The sequence below is a fragment of the Phytophthora cinnamomi genome (genome assembly GCF_018691715.1).
Source record: "Phytophthora cinnamomi strain GKB4 chromosome Unknown Contig92, whole genome shotgun sequence".
NCBI lineage: Eukaryota > Oomycota > Peronosporomycetes > Peronosporales > Peronosporaceae > Phytophthora > Phytophthora cinnamomi.
Window position 1 is genome coordinate 1362942 of NW_027151025.1, and position 20424 is coordinate 1383365.

Genomic DNA, 20424 nt, shown 5'->3' on the forward strand with positions numbered 1-20424 from the left:
GCTTGCAGTGGTTGCGCTGCGCTGCAGCTTCGATGACATCAATCGACCATCGGAGCACTCGCATTCGTTGCAAAATGGCACCGGAGTTCAAGAACCGGAGACCGATACTCCGATAACGTTAGCTCCGTTTCGAGGAGGCTCTAGGAGACGACGGCGGTTTTGGATGCCCCCACAACGCCATTCCGAGGGCCATTCGACTTGGCCCCATTGCGTCGGAACGCCATGGCAACCAAGTCTTCCAAGAACGATGAGTGCGTCCGCGTGATGGTCCGCATCCGGCCCATGAGCGGCAAGGAGGTGCAGGACGGGCGGCAGGAGGTCACGACGGCCAACTTCGATCGAGCCGAGGTGTCCATTCTCAACCCCGTGGCGGCGTCTTCCGAGCCGCCCAAGTCGTTCACGTTCGACGCGGCGTTCGGGGCGCAGTCCACGCAGCAGCAGGTGTACGACACGGCGGCGACGGAGATCGTTGAGGCGGTCATGGAAGGCTACAACGGCACCATCTTCGCGTACGGCCAGACGGGAGCGGGCAAATCGCACACCATGGAAGGCTACGGAGACCAACCCGGGATCATCCCCAACTCCTTCAAGCACGTCTTCGATAAGGTACCTACAACTTACTTGCTTTGTCACGTTCAAGACGTGCTAAAAGTTTGGTGAATTTCGTGCGAGTTGTAGGTGGCCATTTCCAAGAACAAGCGGATTCTCGTGCGCGCGTCGTACCTGGAGATCTACAACGAGGAGATCCGCGACCTGCTGTCGAAAGACCCGAAGAATGCTCTAGATTTGAAGGAGAACGCGGACTCGGGCGTGTATGTGAAGGGGTTGACGGCTCAAGTGGTGAAGGACGCAGCGGAGATCGACCACGTCATGCAAACGGGCAAGAAGAACCGCAGTGTTGGCGCCACGCTCATGAACCAGACGTCGTCCCGGTCGCACTCAATCTTCACCATTGTTGTCGAGTGTCTGAGCGAAGGTTCTGCTGGTGGTGATGGCAAGGATCACGTGTGTGTCGGCAAGCTGAATCTGGTCGATTTGGCAGGTAGCGAGCGTCAGTCCAAGACTGGTGCTACTGGAGATCGTCTCCAGGAAGCGAACAAGATCAACTTGTCGCTTTCGGCGCTGGGTAACGTGATCTCGGCGCTTGTGGATGGCAAGTCCAAGCATATTCCCTATCGTGACTCCAAGCTGACGAGACTGCTTCAAGACTCCTTGGGTGGCAACACGAAGACAGTCATGATCGCGAACTGTGGTCCAGCCGACTACAACTACGAGGAAACGCTAACAACGCTGCGTTACGCAAGCCGCGCCAAGAACATTAAGAACAAACCTAAGATCAACGAGGACCCGAAGGATGCCATGATCCGCGAGTTCCAGGAGGAGATCGAAGCGTTGAAAGCCAAGTTGGTGGCAATTGAAAAGCAGGCGAACGAAGGTGTCAGCTCGGCCGATGGCGGTTCAGGCGGTGCTGAGGGGCCTGCTGCTAGCGCTTCACCAGTCGAGATCGTCGAGGTCGAGAAAATTGTGGAGAAGATCGTCATCGAGAAGGGCATCAGCATTGAAGAGGCCCAAGCTATCGCTGAAAAAGCTCAGCGTGAGAAGGAAGAAATGCTACAGAAAACTCGGGATGACCTCGCACTGGCGGCGAAAGACAAGGCCCAGGCAGAGCTCAACAAGCGCGAGCTCGAGCTGAAGTTGGAACGTGAACGCCAACAAGCCGACGAACTCGCTGCACAGCAGAAAGTTTTGCTGGATCGACTGGCAGCCACGCAGGCCAAGGTGCTGATCGGTGGTGAAATGATGACCAAAGCTGCTCAGCAGGAAGACGAACTGCGTCGCACGAAGCTCGAATTGGAGGAGCGTAAGCGGCAGGAACTCCAGCTGGCACGCGAGCTGGCTGAGCAAGAAGAGAGCAATCTCATGCGCGAGGAGAAGTACCAGTCGCTGCAGGAAGAGGCGGAAGCCAAGGCGCGTAAGCTCAAAAAGGTCTACACGAAGGTGAAGGAGGTGCTTGGAGACATCAAAGCGATGGAGAAAGCCCATAGCCGCGAGCGCGAGGACCTGCTGGACACGATTAGGCAGCTCACGGCCCAGTTGAAGTTGAAGTCGCTGGTACTCGACTACTTCATGCCTCCAGAGGCTGTAGTCCTTCTCGAAACTCGTGCTCGTTGGAACGATGAAGAAGACGACTTCACGCTGGATCGACTCGAGCTTGCAGGCAACACGTTGCGCCCAAGACAGCGCCCGCCGTCGGCTAGTAGTGTTCGCCGACCAGAGACTTCGTCGTCGGAAAAGAGTCGCGCCAAGAAATACGTGATGGCGCCGCAGAATGACGACGAGGACGACGAAATCGCACGCGCTGAGGAGCTCGAGCTTGCTCGCAATCCGTTCTTCATGTACGTGTCCGATAACGAAGGAGACGGATACGCTCCTGCTGCATCTCGTAAGAAGCAATCCTCATCAAGTAGCAGTAGTCGACCGAAGACAGCGAAGAAGTCGTCGTCGAAAAGCTCATCCAAGCGCCCGGAGACTGCTTCGTCCAAGAGGAGGAGCGAGAAAGCCCACGCGTAAATGCTACAGTCCTCACCCAGGTCTACAAAATTCTTCTATTGCGAACTACTACAAATCAAACGAAATATATGCACGTATTACAGATAAACACAAACCGAGAAGAGGGCCCCACTGCATGGCATAGCGCTGACCGTCTTCTGGTTGTTCAATCAGTGTTCATTTTACTGCAGAATAAAGAGCGGGCCGATGACCTCGTTCTCACAGCGCACCGCTATGAGAAGGATGTGCATGAGCCAGAACTCGAGGCTACGTGCTGTGAGCAGACTAGACACGAAGCCGCCAAAGTAGTTGCGGCAGTGCTGACCACGGTCTCCGACTGCCTCGTAAAGCCCCCAGCTGAAGGCGTCGCTCCAAATCTCCTTCTTCTCTGTCGAGAACCCAGACGAGCTTGACGTGTCCTTCTTCACTATTCCGCGTTTTTCGGGGTCCACCGATCGAAAGAGCACCATGAAGCTGCCGTTGTCGTCGATTTGGACGCGAGACGCGAGGATGAGGGTCTTGAGCACCATGTCGACTCCTTGCGGCTCGATGGTGCGGTAGAATAGCACGTTCTCCTCGTTCACGCGTTGCACGAGGTGGAAGTTGATAGCCACGTCGGAGGCGTAGATGCGGTTCACGCCCTGCTCAGAGGACACCAAGTCCCACATGCGGCTCGAGATCTCCGCCGCGGTGTAGTTCTCGAACGTCTTCTCCAGGAAGAAGCGCATCGTGTCGCCATCAACCTGCCGTCTATCTCGCCAGCCAAACACAGTAGCACCCGTGCTCTCGTAGTGCTGCTTGTCGGCGAACTCCCTCACGTCGGCGTATGCCTCACGCACGATCGTAATGCACTCGTCCTCTGTAATCGGCTCGAAGTCCAGCACGGGCTTAGCCGTCCTAGAGTTCTTCTTCATATCCGTCAAGTGTCTCGCTTCATCCTCGCCAGCCGTCAATCCGAGCGATTCACCCTTCACGCGCGCTTCTTCCTGGTCGTGCAGCTCCTCGTTGAGCAGGATTCCAATGCGCGTACGCGCCTTGGACTGCTCCATGGCCTCGGCGCGGAGATTCTCGTTCTCGTGGCGCAGGTCGTCCTGCGTGATGGCCAGCTGCGTGTACCGTTCCCGGATCTCCTCGTAGCGTTGCTCCTCCTCGTCAAGCTGCGAGTCAGGAGATTTGGGAGACTGCAGCTGCCGCCGGGCGATGATGACCTCCTTGCACTTGGTCTCCAGCTCCTCCATCTCGGTCCGGAGCTCCACCAACGTGTCGATCTTGCGGTAGTACGAGCGCTTGACCAGCATCCGCTGCTTGACCCGCTTCTCCGACTCGGTGAGTGGCGCGAAGCCGTTGCGCGCTCGTCTCCGCCGCGCAGGCTTGGTCTCTTCCGAGCTCGAAGCCTCTTCATTCTCCTCCGTTTTCTTGGCTTTAACCTCCGTTTTAGCTCTACCTCTAGTTCTAGCCTTGGTTTTGGCCTGCTGGGGCTTCGACTCATTGGTAGGCACCACCACCTCAGCCGTGACAGGCTCGGACTCGGCCTTTAGACTCGTTCTTGTCTCGTCGTGACGCGGGAAGTTAACGGAGACCGTGGGTGATGGGATCTCGAGGTGGGGCAATTCCTGTGTCAGACCTTGTTTTAGGGCCAACTCCTGGATGATCCGACTCATGGACAGCTCCGGCCGATGCTTGCGTCTGCATTTTAGAGAAAGTTGTAAGTTTTAGAGACGAGATACTCGAAATTGGGTGGTTGGGTGGCTCAGTACGTACTTTTGCGTGAAGAGGTCGAGCGACGCCATGTTCATCCGCTTGTCGGCGTGGCGCCGTGGCGTCGGCCCATTGAGCAGCGCGGCGATTTTCATGATCGAGGCCGGGAGCGGACAACCTGCCGTTTGACGCGCAAAACCAAAAGTGCTGGTCGACTGCTCGCCTGCCAACTGGTGATGTCTTATGTAGGACTTACTCACGCAAAACAGTGATTACTCCATAACGGGCTGACTACCATACAGTTTCCAAGTGTGGGAGCTGCGTCGCTTGGAGAAAAAATACATGAAGTGAGTGTAAAGTTACTACACGGAGCAAATCGCGTCAAGAATTGCGCGAGATGGAGAGCAGATCGGTCATCGCCCGAGGTTCAAGCCCGAGGATGGAAGCTGATGAGATTCCGAATCCTCGAGGAAGGACGAATGTGTTGAGTCCGCGCAGGTTTCAGTTGATTTTCGCTGCTCTGGCGATTGCTAATTCTTGTATCCTTTGGGTTTTGAAGAGCCCAACGAGGGTCTCTTCTCTTTTGGACTCATCGCTCGTTGAGCACACCAAAAGTGCATAGTGTACATGAGCGAGGTGATGACTCGCACACCGGATGGCAGGCTGGAAAAGCGCGGCGAGGAGCGTCGATGATCGACCCCGTCGGCTGCTTTTTGCACGACTTTTGTTTGTTTGTGCTCTACAGCATTCGCCAGTTTACCTAAGCGCAGCGAGCCCCGTCATCGGCGGCATGCTCGCATGCAGAGCACCGGTACCGCTGATCGCCACGATGTCTGATTCAGACGCTGAAGGGAGCAAGTCCGAAAAGGTTGACAACGATTACGCGGGACCCCACGTGCTAATTGCTGACTCGCTCTCGCGACGACGACCGTCATCCGAGCATTCCTGACAGGTCCATGCAGGTAAGTTGAAGCGGTCTTGTTTGGGCAGTGCTCGCAGATCGCAATTCCGATCAGCTCGCTTCTCAAGGCCGCATCGAACATTGCTGTTAGAAACGTTTCTAAGAAGACGTGACGCCGAAGCCGTTGCCGGCAGCAACTTGCTGCTGCTCTGCTGTTCGTAGAAATGATTCATATCCTATGTTGGCAACAGCCATATGCACACACTCGAAAGCGCGGTGCTCTTGATAGAATGATACCATAGGGACGACATGCGCTGAGAAACGGGGTATCCGTACGAGCTCATTGATGACTTCAGTACATGTAGCCTACATGTGCGAGAAATCACAAGTTGACATCATATCTCACATGTCGGCGCTGCAACTACTAGCAGGTCAGTGAACACTATTCATTGAACAGTGCTGCTGAGTGCTGAGTACCCGCCACGGTATCTTATAGATCTCCCGATGCTGCAAACTTGAGTGAGTCAGACACCTGACATGAAATGGACTCACAGCTCGTACGCCCTCTTGGGCTCACCACCAGCTTCAAGGATGTGGACGACAACACGCTCGCCCTGCAGGCCAAATCAGCATCAGCAGGGTCGTATTGAGGACCAAACGAAGGCGGCGGCTTTAACAGGCACCCGAAGAGATGTTGTTTCTAACTGCATTAGAAACAGGAGCTGTCCATGTGAGACCGTCGCCACTTGACTCGTCCAGCGGACAAGAACAGCGTCGCCCTCTGCCGGGCGCGGCACTTCTTGGTCAGGTTGCCGTTATCGCATAACATTGAAGCGGTCTGCTCTCTGCAAGGCGCACGACTGGCGACGGATGGACTCGATCAGCAACGCCAGCAATCTGACTTCGCCGCCTTTCGCCAGGATCGGCAGGGAGCTGGCGCGTGATAGCTGGCGGCAGGATTCCTGCCTGCCCACAGGAGGACGACCATCGCGGTGTGCGGGGCAACATACGACATCGATGTCAGCAGCGCGGCTGACGTGACGCCAGTGCAGAGCGCTGCGATGTGGGACTGCGCGCAGTCTGCGGGGACGCGAACGAACCGACTTCTCGCTCGGCTTCATGCACAGTGAAATCTTTGGTTCATTTCACCGTGAAATGTTCGTGAAATTAGAGTTTTTTCACGCAGTACATTTTCCGTCTAATACACTGACAGGCACCACGTCCGTGCCTAGGAATTGACCGATTCAAGCAAAATGGCATGTAGATTTGAGCAACCGAGCTGGAATCCACGCGAGTGTGCATCGTTCTAGCAGCCACTCTGCACAAGTGCATCGTCGATAGACCGACCTTATGCTTTCTGCCGAATACACTATGCTTTACCCTATCGTTGCGCTATGTATATATCCTTCACGGCCAAGCTCGTGCGCAGCGAGCACTGCATCCGGCAGCCATTCTCTAAAACACTTCACGGGTGTCCAGGTAGAATACAGCCCCGGGGAGAGGGATAACAATGAGCTCCTCTGCTGAGCGTTCTGACAACCGTACCTGGTGGTGGAGACGTACGAACCAGGCAGATGTGGCGCGCAAGAAAGCTTTGTCGGCGATACCGCTTATAGGCTGGACGAGAATTGCTACCCGAACGCAGCGGGTACGGCGATCCACCAACTTACGCTTGATGAATCGGCTACAGTCACGATCTACACCGATGCGAACACCACCAACGTTGCGTCCGTCACTGCTATCAAGAGGGAAGAAACGTTGTCGAGTTATGGGCATTGCATTGGTGATAATATTCAAATGTACTTTAGTCCCGGTTCGAGACTTCAACAAACTGCCGTCGCGGTCTTCGACAACGACGTTTGCTCGAATCTCAAAGCAAAACTCGCAGTCACGTCGGTGCTCCAGTGCAAGGAGTCGCCGAATGGCGACACTGCAGGTGCGAAAGTGGCTATAGCTCTCGCTCGGTGGACGCTATGATGACCTACTCGGCCGACGGCACCTGCCACTCCGACACGAACGAAACAAGTTACAAAGCTGAGATCAACATGGATAATAGTACGGTGAGACTCATGACGCATTCAGACACGGCATGCGAACCGACTTGGAACCAAGCAGCTAGCAGCTTTTAAATTGGTCGTGCGTATCCTACGCGAGTGAAAACGCACTGGGGAGCCTCACTGTACAGTCTGGATCTGGCACCGGTTCCATGACGATCTTGAAATCGGCAAAAGTGGTCTACGATGAAAATACGTGCAGTTTCGTTTTGATTGTAGCAGACGAGGAAAAGTGGTTGTCACCAGTGGTCCCAGTGTGTGAAGCTACGGATGAGAAATTTCCAAGTCTCGGATATTGGGTCGTCGAATGTTTTGACGATCTTGATGCATTGACGACGGAGAAGCTTAAACCACAATTTACCTGGTGGCTGAAACCTACACTGAAGAAACCGACTGCAACACTCATGAAAGCGTCGATGGGCCATGTATTTTTTGAATAACGAGAATGCCACCTCAATGTTCATCGATAGCTCAAGTTTTAGAGTTAAATCCAGCATCGGACGTTCTGTCACTATCCGAACTCGGTGGCGCAGACTGCTTCACGATGGGAGCAACATACATCAATTCGCAAATTCTCCCCCCCCCCCCCCCCCCCCTCCCCGCCCCTCGACAATGGGCACGGGCAGTCGGACAGATTTTGTTCCCAGAGTGGTTATGGGAGCCAAGGTTGCAAGTCTCACTGCACAGGGTCTCTTTGGTTATGGCCCTTGGAGGATGGGGTTTTTGGCCTTCCTATCGTCTTCATCTTCGCCCCGCCGTCGTCTGGAAAGACAATCATGTGCCGTCTTCCCAACAACTACATTGTTAAAAACAGCACTGGTTGTGCACGTTAATGAAGCGATATGCACCGGGCAAGCGAGAGCTCATCTCCGCCCAGTCAGTACGAACATGTTCACGACGTATTCGACGCGTTTTGGATGGATTCACGCGAAAAAGTGGTGATGATCGACGAGGCTGCCGTGTCCAGCTATGGGGTGAAATCGTGAAAAGCGTAATGGACAGCCGCTCATGCGAATTGTTTTGTTCTCTTCGTACGGAACTTTCGACAACTTCATCGGACTCGAACTCCGGGCGATATCCGTCCTAAAGACGAGTTCTGGCTGCAAGAAACCCCCTTAAAACCTGGCTTGGAACTGTTGCGCGAGGGGTGCGATGGAATGGTCTGTGGTGGAATTGTCAGATAGGTGGTTGATGTCGTCTCGAGTCTGTGCTGCGGGCACATTGGGATTGCTCACTCGATGCTCGAGTTCTTGTACCTCAGATTTGGAGATAAGTTGCGTGTCATTGATGCCAGCGTCAGCGTTGAACTTCGCGCAATAGGTGTACTGGACCATCTAGGAACAATTAAACGCGGTGTACCGAGAGCCGAGGTTGTCAATAACATGGCCAAATATGCTAGATCATCGGAAGTAAAGGTGGTGGATGTTCTGAATGGTGTCACTTTGGGTCGCACAGTACTCGCCGAGGACACGGACACGGCGAAGGACCGCTCGACTACATTCGGATTCCATTACGAGGATGAAAATATGCCTCTCAAGTTCGCAACCGAGAGACACCAGAAGTATAGCTCCATTCAAACCAAAAGGGCCAACTTGTCAATTCGCAGACGATATTTCTCAATTTCTCAAGTCGAGTTTGAGCTCATGGGAAACTAGCAAGAAATATCTACCCAGTCAGCTTGAACTGTACAACTCCCAAATCGCGTAATGATGGGCTACATGTGCATTCGCAGCGCAGGATCTCCATTCATAGTTTGATTTCAATATTTTTTTTTACCGGAACGGCGATACGGCATGTACTACTGCGGGAAACAACAGTCGATAGCGTTTTTTTCCATCGTGAGTACGTGGAGCATCTTAAACTCTCCGACACTGCTGAGATCGATGCCAAAACCAGCAACTCGACTTTCATCAATTTTACATTCTGGTCCGCAACATCACTTTCTGGCCACATCCTCTTCGACGATTTGTCAAGGCTAGGTACTTTGACGACGATTACAGCTTCCAAAGTTTCACCAATCGAACCCATCTGCGTAAGGGCTCTTGCATCTCTTCGTTCTCGTACAACTCGAGATCATAGGGTGAGCTGTTGTCTACAGTGTAGAATGATTTTGAGACGATCTCCAGCAGTATCCTCTCAGTTTAGACACTGAAGCAGGGTTGGAGCTCGCGAACGGAGCTCCAGATTCGTCCACGAACCGAAACTACACTTGCGGCGATCGGGTCGTCCGCGTCGTCGTCCAAGTCATCCAAGTTGGCGTAAATGTTCAGAGGTGTTTGCTTCTGGTGGGCGTTCTGGTTCGAGAAGCTTTCAGACGAGATGCAATGAGGCGTGCTGGAAGAGCTACGTTGAGTTTCTTGAAAACAACATCTAGGAAATGAGCGACAGGGGCATCGCTCACAAAAGTGAGTTCAGGCACGATCGCTTCTCCATCCATGTACGTCGCCTTGAACCACTCTTCCTTCTCTGCCATCACAAATTCCAGACTGAGAGCATCCTGGATAAAACACTAACTGCACGATAGCCATCGAGAATCAATGAGATTAGCAGGTGGAATGGGATCAACTTGCTGCGCGTCAAGTCTTGCTTCAAGCACTGCCTTGGCGCGCTCGACTTCAATATGCACAATGGTTAATTCTTGTAAAACTTGTGTCATTTTTTCCTACGCGGGCTGGCAGACACTCACGTCCGTGACTGCGAGACCCTGTGCGCACCAACGCAATTGACCTATTTCAAACATGGTGTCGGCTGACCAAATCAAGGCGACCACCAGGCTAATAGCCCGCAGTCTTCTTGGCCTTGCCGCCCGTGGCGGCTGCCGCGTAGGGGTTCTCTCCCCCCGGCGGCCCGTACGACGTGTAGGCTGGCTGCGAGTTGAGCGGCTGGCGCTGCGCGGCCTGCTGGCCGAAGTAGTTCCGCGGGTGCGGGTTGTACGGCTGCTGCCGCACGGGCATGGTGATCTCCTGGTAGCCGTAGCGGCGGTGGCGGCGCGAGTGGATGATGTAGCACGACAGCGCCACGAGCATGATCTCGAGCGACACGATGACGAACACGAAGACGGCCACGAGCAGCGACTGGTCGTTGACCCACGAGATCATGCGCGTCTCGCAGGCGCAGAGCATGGTGTGCTCGGTCATGGCGTTGCTGAGCGAGAAGCTGGGGCCGGCGCACTTGAGGAAGTTGCTGCCGGCCTGTAGCTGCTTGTGGCCGATGGGGCAGTTCTCCTCCACAAAAGGCGCGAACCAGGCGAACTCCGGGTTGGAGCAGGAGGCGATGAGCGGCCTCGCGCGCGTGCCCGTGAGGTCGATGTCCACGTCGAAGCCGCAGCCGTAGTACACGAACTTGAACCTCTTGTTGATCCAGCGCAGCGTCTCCTGGTCGGCGGGCGCCAGCACCGACAGGTCGAAGTTGTGCTTGGCCACCTCCACGAGCGAGCTGTGCACGTGGGTCAGGAAGCCGGCCAGCGACAGCTGCGCGATCACCGAGACCAGCACCAGGATGGCGTACGGGAACAGGAACAGCTTGCTCTCCCACTGGGCGCCGCAGCAGCCCAGCAGCGCGATGAGGATGATGAGCGAGCCGCACATGATGACGGACGAGGCCACGCCGCCGTCCGAGAACTCGGTGAGCGCTGGGAGCGACGCCATGTAGCCTACCAGGCAACATTGACACAATTGACACAATAAATTAGCCTAACTTGCTCAATTTAAGCCCTGGAGAGCTACGAATTGCGTGATAAAACACGTGGGGACGTGGCCGAACCTCCGATGGACACGAGCACGGAGCCCAGCAGCAGGAACAGCACGTTCGTGAACACGAGGATGCTCCTCGACAGTGAACGCCAAGCGTGCATGTTTTTTTTGGTTTTCTCGGGCGAGAGAGCGAGTTACGACACGAGACGAGTAAGAGCGGACGGCGCGGGCTGTGGCGCAGTAGACGCGGTGGCTGGCGAGCGGCGAAGAGGAGCACAGACACGGGACGAAGGCGTCGACGGACGGAGGACCGCGGACTGATTCCGGTCTTATTTTTTTTTCTTGCGGGGGAGAGAGTGGCGCAAAATGTTTTTAAGGTGGTGCACATAATTTAGAAACGTTTCTTAAGGTTTTGTGTTTTTTAGGATATTATTTCTGCAGTTTTGAGATGGGCGGCCGCATGACGCACGAGGCGGCGCCAGTCAAGACGTGGGGCTCGCCCGACGAGCAGCTGGTGCTCGTGGACGACCGCAAGGCGCTCAAGCAGGCCGTGCACGACGAGATGGAGCTCATCGGCTGCGGTTTCCACCAGCACCGCGTCGTGACGTAAGACCCCGTGTGGTATTATTCTATATATGTTATAAATTTATAGGTTGACCTTTAGAATTTTTATGTGTTTTTGCAGCATTTTAGGGTTCGGGAACGTGGCTGACGCCGTGGAGATCCTGGCAATTGGCTACATTTTGACTGTGTACGAAGACTCGGAGGGCGAGATGACGCCATGGGAGTCGAGTGCGTGGCATGATTATTATTTCTTGTTAGTTTTTGGTGAAACTAATAATGTTGTATGTGAATAATTAATATTTTTTAGGTTTGCTGACTGCTGCAGTGTTTGCTGGGATGTTGGGCGGGGGCTTGGTGGGCGGCGTGGCTGGAGATCTCTACGGTCGCAAACCAGTTCTGCTCACGACGCTGGCCATCAATGCCACTGCCGCCTTCTTGTCGGCATTTTCGCCGAATATTTACTGGCTCATTTTCTTCCGAGCTATGGCGGGGCTGGGCGTGGGTGGAGTGGTGGCCTCGCTATTTGCTCTGTGTCTGGAACACGTTCCGGTGTCGGCACGAGGTCGGTATGTTACAATCCTGTGCTCCTTCTGGATGGTGGGGGCTGTGCTGACGGCCGGCACGGCGTGGATCATGCTGGGCAAGTACAACAATGGAGACCGGATACTGCAGTTGTCGTGGCGCTGGTTCGCCGGCGTGGTGGGGCTGCCGTCCTTCACGTGCTTTGTTCTAGCCTGGTGGTATGTCCCGGAGAGCCCCCACTTTTTGGCGAGTAAAGGTGACGCACAAGGAGCATCTGCCGTGCTGCAGTATATCCATCGAGTGCACCAAAGTGGTCGCCATATTCAACTGAAGTTTTCTAGCGGTGAAGAGAATGAGAATGGCGACCGAGATGCGAAAGTGGCACGAAAGATGGAGGGTGGGGCGACTTCGGATGATTCGTCGGATGTTAACTCGCATAATGCTATTTGCAGTCGAGACAGTGTGCGCGTTGTCATGCGCTTGTTCGAGCCGCCAAACGCTGGGCCGACGTTGCTGTTGATGACGTGTGGGTTTTCCCTGAGTTTTGGCTCGTATGGTCTGTCAACGTGGATCACGAAGCTGTTTGAAAGCGCTGGACTGTCGAACCCATTTGAGAATGCGTTCCTGTTCGCCGGGGCTAACCTGCCTGGTAATATTGTCAGGTGGGTTAATCAGACGCAATTTGACGAGGATGCACCAGCAGCTAACACTATTGTTTACTTGGGTGTGTAGTTTGTACCTCATCGACATTATCGGCCATCAGCGATTGCTGTCTGGCGCCCTCTTCATGGCAGGTTTCTGTGCGCTTTTATTTGCATTCAACGTGGAGGGCTCGAAGACGATCATCGTTCTAGTATCGTGCCTTTTTAATGCCTGCACAACAGCAGCATGGAATGGAGTACGTCGCCGTTTAGAGAATCCATTGATTATGTGTTTATTACCACACGCACTAATGTTTGGCTGTGCTTATTACTGTGTCGTGCTGTGTTGCAGTTTGGAGTACTTTCGGCAGAAAACTTCCCACAAGAGCTCCGTACAACGGGTATCTCGGTAGTAAACTGCTCAAATCGTGTAGCTGCCATCACAGCACAATTCGTGAACGGCTTCCTTATGGGCCCCCCACCGCATCTCGTGGCACTGCTATTGGTTACTACAACAGTTATGGCGTCCGGTGGTATAGCCTCGCGCTGGATCGCTCATGGCGGTGATGACGACATCGATGCTCTCAGCAAGAGCGAAAGTGGTGAAGACGTAGATGCCGATGCAGAAGGTATGTCGAGCTTGCGCGTCGGGGATGGTGAAGGAGAGCATGCCGGTCTCATTCGACATGACGTACTTTTGCACGAAAATAAGCTTTCCCCCAAGCAAGACATCAAGACTGGGTCCCAAACTAGCGACAAGCAATTGGTTCAGCGGGCATCTGTTGAACGGAGGAATGCTGCTGACTAAATATCGTGCACACCATTGGTAATACATGTAAACGGAAAGGCAAATCAAGTTACAAAATCAGCTTTGTGTTTTGTATTGTCCTCACTAGCCAGGGCTTTTTGCTAGTCGCTGGTGTGCTGGTGTTTAACAGATCCTCTATTTATGTTATGTTAAAACTATGATTTTCTGAAGAGGTGAATAGTTGAAGTGTTGTCTGGTGGCCGTCCTGGGCTTATAGTGCGCTTCCAACGCTGTCTGAGGGAATCTTGGATTATTGGAGAGAGGGTTTTAAAGTCAGGTGGGGGGTACTCCCTTGGTCGCAAAGCTTTCTTAGGTCTTAAAAAATTGTAGCAAGCGCTCGCACAACTAAGCTGCATCAAATTAAAAAAAATGAGGTCAACTCACTAGTTACTCAACGATCATTTATCGCTCGAACGCTGCGCTGATAAACTTCGCGAAAGCGCTTACGAACTCTCGAACACCCTGCGTGGAGCTGGTTCCCATAACCACTCGGGGAACATGATTTCTTCGCGGGCCTTGTAGTCGATGTCTGTTGTTGGAGGGTTTTGCTTCGCAGGGGTCAAAATACCAGTCATGTTCGCATACAGTCTCAAACGCCCTTCAATGCACTCGCCTGTGCTGATATACTTGGCCCCGATAGTTATGTAGTCAGCTTCGTAGTCGTTGCAGGGTGAAGTCGGGTACGTCGCGATTGCCACGGAACCGCCAGTATTCGGCAAGATTCTGAAGCTGGTGCCGTCAGCGCTATTGTAGTAGCACCCCTCGTCGGCCTGTAAACGACCGCGCCTTGTCGCGTCCCGCATCGAGTTCCGTTAATGTAGCAGCGTAGTCGTATCCACAGTATCTGATTGATAGATCGTAATCCTCGACAAGAAAGATAAGAATTCGAGCCGAAAGCTCTACCAAGTAAGCCGTACCTGTCGTTGTCCCACCACATACTCGAATAGGTCGTACAATAGAAATTATAATAGAGCCCTCCGTCGTCCTCGCACACCGGATTCCAATAATCTGGTTGAGGGGTGCAAACAAGTTCGCGGGTATACTTCACCATCTCGGCAGGCTGGGAGCACGAAGAGTCCGCCCCATGAAAGATGGCGCTCGTCAGTTGACCATTGGACGGGAAGGCTCCCAATCCTCCATACGAAATCCGTGAGCTGCACAAACCGCCATCGTCATTACAGTCATAGCTAGGGTAGCAGGTTGAAGGATCGATCAGCTTGCGTTTGTTAACACTGATAACATGGTCAACGAATGTACAGTTTGAGTCAGAGTACGTGGTGATTGTTGCGGAGCCGTTTGTCGTGATTGTAGCCATGAAACTTGTTGCATCGTCAGTGTTGGCGTGGCAGGAGCCATCCGCAACGTATACAGTCACGTTCTGCAGTCGCGAACACGAAGAATCTACAAATTCCTTCACCATCAAATATGGCGTGTTACTGCCGAATGTAGCAGTGGCGAGACCATTGTAATCACGAGTGCTACTCGAAATGGAGCTGTGTGATGAACCATCAAGCCCACAAACACTCTTAATGGGGTCTTCAGCCACGTTGCATCCAAATAGCTGTGTACGAGTAAATTGAATCTTCATTGGTCTTCCGGGGCAGTCGAGGCTTTCGAACACGGCTACGGCTGTAAGATCCGGCCATGAACTTAGAAAAGCTCGTGTGTTGCCTCCAATACAATCCATGTAGAAAGTTGACTCCCACGTGACATCCATGTCCGACGACGGAGCTGTGCAATATGGATTGTCATATGTGGAAATAGTGAGCGACCGACCGAATGTGAGCTGTGTACTTGCAGTACTGTCACGATTCGGGTGGCATTCTTCGTCCAGCAAATATACTGTGGCTTGCACAAGAGCGTCGGTATGTCCGCATGAACCAAATGAGATGTCGTACTCCTCGATAGTCAAGTAGGTGTGCCCACCGAAAGCTTTGTAAGGAGGCCAGCGTCATGGCAACGAGTGAGACGTTAGGTGCGAATGAGGCGACGGGTGACGGTGTTGAAGTAGCCGTCAGTGTAGTACGTGAACCCAATGGACTTCGTGTGCGACAGGATTTGCTGCACGAGCTACCGCACGACAGGATCGCGAGCGTAGGACTTCGTGCCCGACGAGTCGAAGTGAGATCTTTTCCGTGCCAGACGGCAGCAGAGCGAGCACTTTGGAATCCGCCGGCTAACGAGCAAGCCGGGCGAGCAGTTTGGAATCCGCCGGCTAACGAGCAAGCCGGGCGAGCAGTTTGGAGTCCGCCGGCTAACGAGCAAGCCGGGCGAGTGGTTGAGGACGAGACGGCTGACGAGCAGGCCGACCAACGGAACGACGCGCTCCCGGAACGAGTGCTAGGGACGAAACGGCGAGTAGAACGGGGCGTGTAACCAGCGACGGCTCGGTGGACGACTGTACGGCGTGGACGACTCCGGAGGGACGTCCAGGAAGCACTCGGCTTCCAAGTCTTTCGACGGCTGCAACGATTAGGGCAGGCGCGCGTGGGCGTACGCCCGAGTGGCTAGAGAGGCGACCAGGACGGAACTCAAGTTGTTTGTGTCGGGCGGGCGTGTATTGAGGTTAGTTGGTAACTCGGTTGGTAGCCTAGCTACCTCGACTTTGTGTTGTAAATAAAATAGGTGTCGCTGCCAGTCGGGCACGCACCGGCGCGGTGTCATACGTTGTGACATCGTCGGCCTGACGGACTTCGGACCGCATCAGCACAGTCACGACCAACCCCAAGCGTGTGGGGCGAACACGTTGCATGGTGGACATACAAGGGCGTCCTAATGAGCGAGTTAGACGAAGCCCACGACTCACGAAGACGCCCGCGGACGCTGCAATGGCTCGAACGAGAGTTGCGGTGGTCGCGCAGACGGCAAGAAGCGCGACTGGGACTCCGACGAGGACGACGACGGTACCCGTACCAGCCGGAAGAGATGACGAAATCGAGACAGCTGACGTACGTGGAGACGCGGCCGAGGACGATGAGATGAAGGACAACGACCCCACTGACGAGAATAACCCGGGAAACGCGCGCGGATATCACGACGCTGGTGACGCTTCGAGTGAACCACGGGAGCAAGCAACCGACGGCAACGACAACGACAGAGGAGTCGCGATGGCTCCAGTAGCGGCCTTGACGGTGGCCCTGCAGCAGATGGTGGCGACGATGGCGAGGATCGACGCGAGGCTGGACCAGCTGAGTACGGCGACAACAGCCACGACACGACCCTCTACCGGCACGGACGGTCGCACACCAACGACAATGACCACGACGACAAGGGCGACGGCGACACCGGAGCCGCCACAGCAGCCCACGAGTACGACGAGCCCTCCAGCTTCACGAAGTACACCAACGACGGGGACGTCGCGGCGAACGCCGCCAGCAGCCACGGAACGGCGAGTGGCGTATCAGCCACGAGATGACGGCGACGACGGAGATGCAAGCAGCAACGACGATGATTCCTCGAGCAGCTCCGACAGCGATGACGACTCCAACGCTGGCAACGATGATGGTGGGCGACGTGGACGACGGCAACCCGTGACGATGCCTGGCGACCGCGACTTCCAGCGCAACCGACGACGAACCATCCGCGACTTGGATCTGCCGACGTTCCTGCCCACGCCGCAGACCTCCGTGACGACGTGGATCGCCCGAGTGGATCTTGCCCTGGAAGGAGCAAGACTGTCAGGACGAGGTGACTGGACGAATGAAGAGCTGTATTACATCTTAGGAAACAAGCTACAAGACAGTGCGGCTCGCTGGTGGGTCCAGCTGGATCGCAAGCTACGTGACAACGAGAGGACGTGGACACGGTTGAAGTCCTCGCTGCTCCGGCGGTACGGAGAGCGACCAGACAAGTCCATGGCCGAGTGGCGTGTTACGCAACGACGAATGATGCCTGGAGAAACGTATGCTGACTTCGCTGCCGCATTGCGTGACCTGTGTGGCAACAACCGGATCAAAGAACGTATGATGTTAGCGCAATTTTACCGCAGCCTGGATAGGACGACCAGACTCCTGGTGAAGCAGCGGCCGAAGCCGAGAACCTTAGAAGAAGCTGTCGACAAAGCTACCGAGATCAATGACCCCATCGACAACGTGGCGCAGGGCATGGAAAACATTGGACAGGCTTTCGTGACTGCACCCGACTCCTACGTTGTACCCGCTAGCGGAACGACCGGGCACATGGCCATCATTCCGGGCGTAGGCAGCGCAGAGGTGGCAGAGGAAGCCAAGCTCGCGTTCTTCACGAATTCGCGCGGCGTGTACAACAAGTACACCGGCCTGTGGGAAGCGCCGAAGGGCAGAGCGTGGAACGGGCACATGTGGGCACCGCTCGCACGGAAGCGGACGGCGCCAGCAGCTGAACCGACGGCGACCAAGCGAACGATGGTTGCCAAGACCGACAAGAAGGCGAAGGTGAACATGGCAATGGCCGTCGAGGACTACGACGAGCAGGAGACTGAGGACGACGACACGGGAGTTGCGCCGACCCCACCTCCAGCCAAGAAGCCAAGAACTACAGCACGACGACCGATGGCAGCGACACGCCAAGCCAAGGGCATCGAGGCTCCACGCCCAGCGGCCGAGGCGAAGCCAATGATCAGACGATTCAATGAAAGTAGGTGTTACGCGTGCAACCAACCAGGTCACATCGCGCGTGAGTGCCCCGACGACGAAGCACGCGCACGCAATGACGAGTACCTCGCCAAGCGTAGCAAGGTGCAGAAGCTGCAGGAAAACGACGATCGAGCGGCGTAGGGGGATTACGACGCTCGGTGATACGACGGACTCCCTGGCGACCGGCGACGGTGGCAACGAACGGTGATACGGCGTGCGAAAAGGATGCGTCGACGGTGCCGGCGACGGTGGTCGATGACGAAGGCGAGAAGATGGACGAAAAGCAAGTGAAGTCGAATGACGGGAGCGTGGCAGCAATACGACGAGCTGTCACCGCTCATTTGAACGAGGAGCTCGCAGTCCGCGACGGCGAACGAGCGGAACGGTACATTAGCACAGTGCGGCCGGCCATGGCAGCGCTGCGCTACGTGCACAAGGTGGACGAGGATGACGACGACCAAGGCAGTGACGACACGCCGGGGTGCAAAACGACGGAGACTACGGCGGTCACGACGAGCGCCGCGACGACAACGAAGATAGCCCCTGTGCAGGTGAACGGTGTGGCGCTGTCTGAGGAAGGCGACGAAAACACGGACGGCGTGGCGCTGTCTGAGGAAGGCGACACGGCGGTCGGTGCGATGGCGACGAAGGACGACGTGACGACCATGGAGTCCTCGACGTTGGAGCTCGGCATGGAGCTTACCGACGAGGTGGTGACGAAACTGGGCAGCGTGGCGATGGTGCGCATGGCCATCAAGCGCTCCAAGCGTGAGACGAAGCGTCAGCGTGCGCGCAAGAAAGTAGATGGAGACCCGCATGTCGACGACGATGTCGCACGTGTGGTCGCCGGACTCGAAGTTGAACAAGTACGGCGACGACGACAGCAAGCCGTCGACGCGCGGGGCGAACTGGAAGAACGACGGCGGCAACGTGCTGCCAAGGACGACGCACGTAAGGACGAACGGGTCCGCGTGAACTTGGTGCAGCGTGGTAGCACCATGACGGACGAGACCACGGACAGCAACGACGGTGTGGAAGCCAGCGACGGGCTGCCCACCGCCGCCATGCTAGTGGACGGTGTGCAACAGTGCGTGAAGATTGACAGCGGGGCGCGCTATTCGATAGCAGGTACCGAGTGGATGGCTCGCGGAGAACGACGACGGGTTAACGCCCCGGTGGCCTACGTGGAGGGTATCGGCGGATTTTTGTTGGACGTGCTGGGCGTATGGACGTTCAATATGGTGAACGTGTACGGCCAGAAGGTGGTGGTCGACGCGTGCATCATCGACGGCTGCACGAATGAATTTTTGGTAGGCGTTGATTTTCTGGAGAAGCATAGGGCAACTATGGATTTCGATCGCGGCGAGGTGCGCTACGACGAGCGTGGCCGTGAGATCATTATTCCGTTCAGGATGGCGGACAACGGCGACGACACGGCAGCGACGGCTGCGAGACTGGTCCGCGCGACGAACTTGCACCGACGAACTGTGCAACCAGTGGAAGTAACAATTGCTGCACCAGATGGAGAGGAAGGTATTTTCCTACCCACCGTGAATCGTGAAGCAGTGCTGCTCGCGTCAGCAGTGACAAAGGTCAAGGACGGGAAGGCTCTGATTCCCGCAATCAACACATATGGCGGTCGTGTCAAATTGCCAAGCAGGCGTGAACTAGGTGTATGGATACCCGTAAATCGAGACGTTGAGATTTTACAGACGCACGGAGAATTGGAAATGGAGCGTGTACAGACTTGGTTAGACGAACTAGGTGACACCCTCACGCCCCTGGAGGACGAACACGATATTGACATTGGTACGAAGGAACCTGATTCACGAGCACTTGTATTGAAGTTATTACGAGCCTATCGAGACCTATCTAACGCGCAGAAAGAGTGCCCTCCCGCCACTACGCTCAATGTAGAGCACCATATTGATACGGGGAGCGCTGCACCAATCATGATGCGACGGCGACGACAAGCACAGACAGAGGACGCCGTAGTGGACTCTAATGTGGATTCTATGCTTTCGGCGGGTGTAATTGAACATGGAGAAGGCGCTTGGGGCTTCCCCGTGGTGCTTGTTCGCAAGAAGGATGGATCCGTGCGATTTTGTGTTGACTATAGAGCCCTTAATAGAATCACACGCAGGACGTCTATCCGCTGCCACGGATAGACGAAACGTTAGAATCTCTGGGTGGAGCACGTCTGTTTACTACGCTAGACCTACGATCTGGGTACTGGCAGATTCGCGTAGCTGAGGAAGATCGAGATAAGATGGCCTTCATGACCAAGCGTGGCCTATATCGATTCAAGCGGATGCCGTTTGGCCTTACCAACGCCCCGGCAACCTTTCAGCGACTTATGAATGGAGTGTTGCGTGGATTGA

The 20424-nt window shown here is 55.0% G+C and overlaps 4 protein-coding genes across 5 annotated transcripts; 2 read left to right on the forward strand and 2 right to left on the reverse strand.

Moving 5' to 3' along the window:
* Nucleotides 1-222: 222 nt before the first annotated feature.
* IUM83_02940 (Kinesin-like protein) lies at nucleotides 223-2571 on the forward strand (the record flags this gene model as incomplete). Its single annotated transcript, XM_067926904.1, has 2 exons — nucleotides 223-606; nucleotides 679-2571. 2 exons carry the CDS (start codon nucleotides 223-225, stop codon nucleotides 2569-2571), a joined length of 2277 nt encoding a protein of 758 aa, XP_067784099.1.
* Nucleotides 2572-2732: 161 nt separating this feature from the next.
* Nucleotides 2733-4403, reverse strand: IUM83_02941 (uncharacterized protein; the record flags this gene model as incomplete). Its single annotated transcript, XM_067926905.1, has 2 exons — nucleotides 2733-4236; nucleotides 4312-4403. 2 exons carry the CDS (start codon nucleotides 4401-4403, stop codon nucleotides 2733-2735), a joined length of 1596 nt encoding a protein of 531 aa, XP_067784098.1.
* Nucleotides 4404-9977: 5574 nt separating this feature from the next.
* IUM83_02942 (uncharacterized protein) lies at nucleotides 9978-11056 on the reverse strand (the record flags this gene model as incomplete). Of its 2 annotated transcripts, none has more annotated exons than XM_067926906.1 (2): nucleotides 9978-10855; nucleotides 10966-11056. In XM_067926906.1, the coding sequence occupies 2 exons, from the start codon at nucleotides 11054-11056 to the stop codon at nucleotides 9978-9980; spliced, it is 969 nt and encodes a 322-aa protein (XP_067784102.1). The 2 variants fall into 2 exon arrangements, with proteins under 2 accessions (XP_067784102.1, XP_067784101.1); XM_067926907.1 differs by having other exon boundaries at nucleotides 10948-11056.
* A 287-nt stretch (nucleotides 11057-11343) lies between these two features.
* Nucleotides 11344-13375, forward strand: IUM83_02943 (putative synaptic vesicle glycoprotein; the record flags this gene model as incomplete). Its single annotated transcript, XM_067926908.1, has 6 exons — nucleotides 11344-11501; nucleotides 11581-11687; nucleotides 11767-12643; nucleotides 12714-12879; nucleotides 12975-13251; nucleotides 13335-13375. 6 exons carry the CDS (start codon nucleotides 11344-11346, stop codon nucleotides 13373-13375), a joined length of 1626 nt encoding a protein of 541 aa, XP_067784100.1.
* Nucleotides 13376-20424: the final 7049 nt, after the last annotated feature.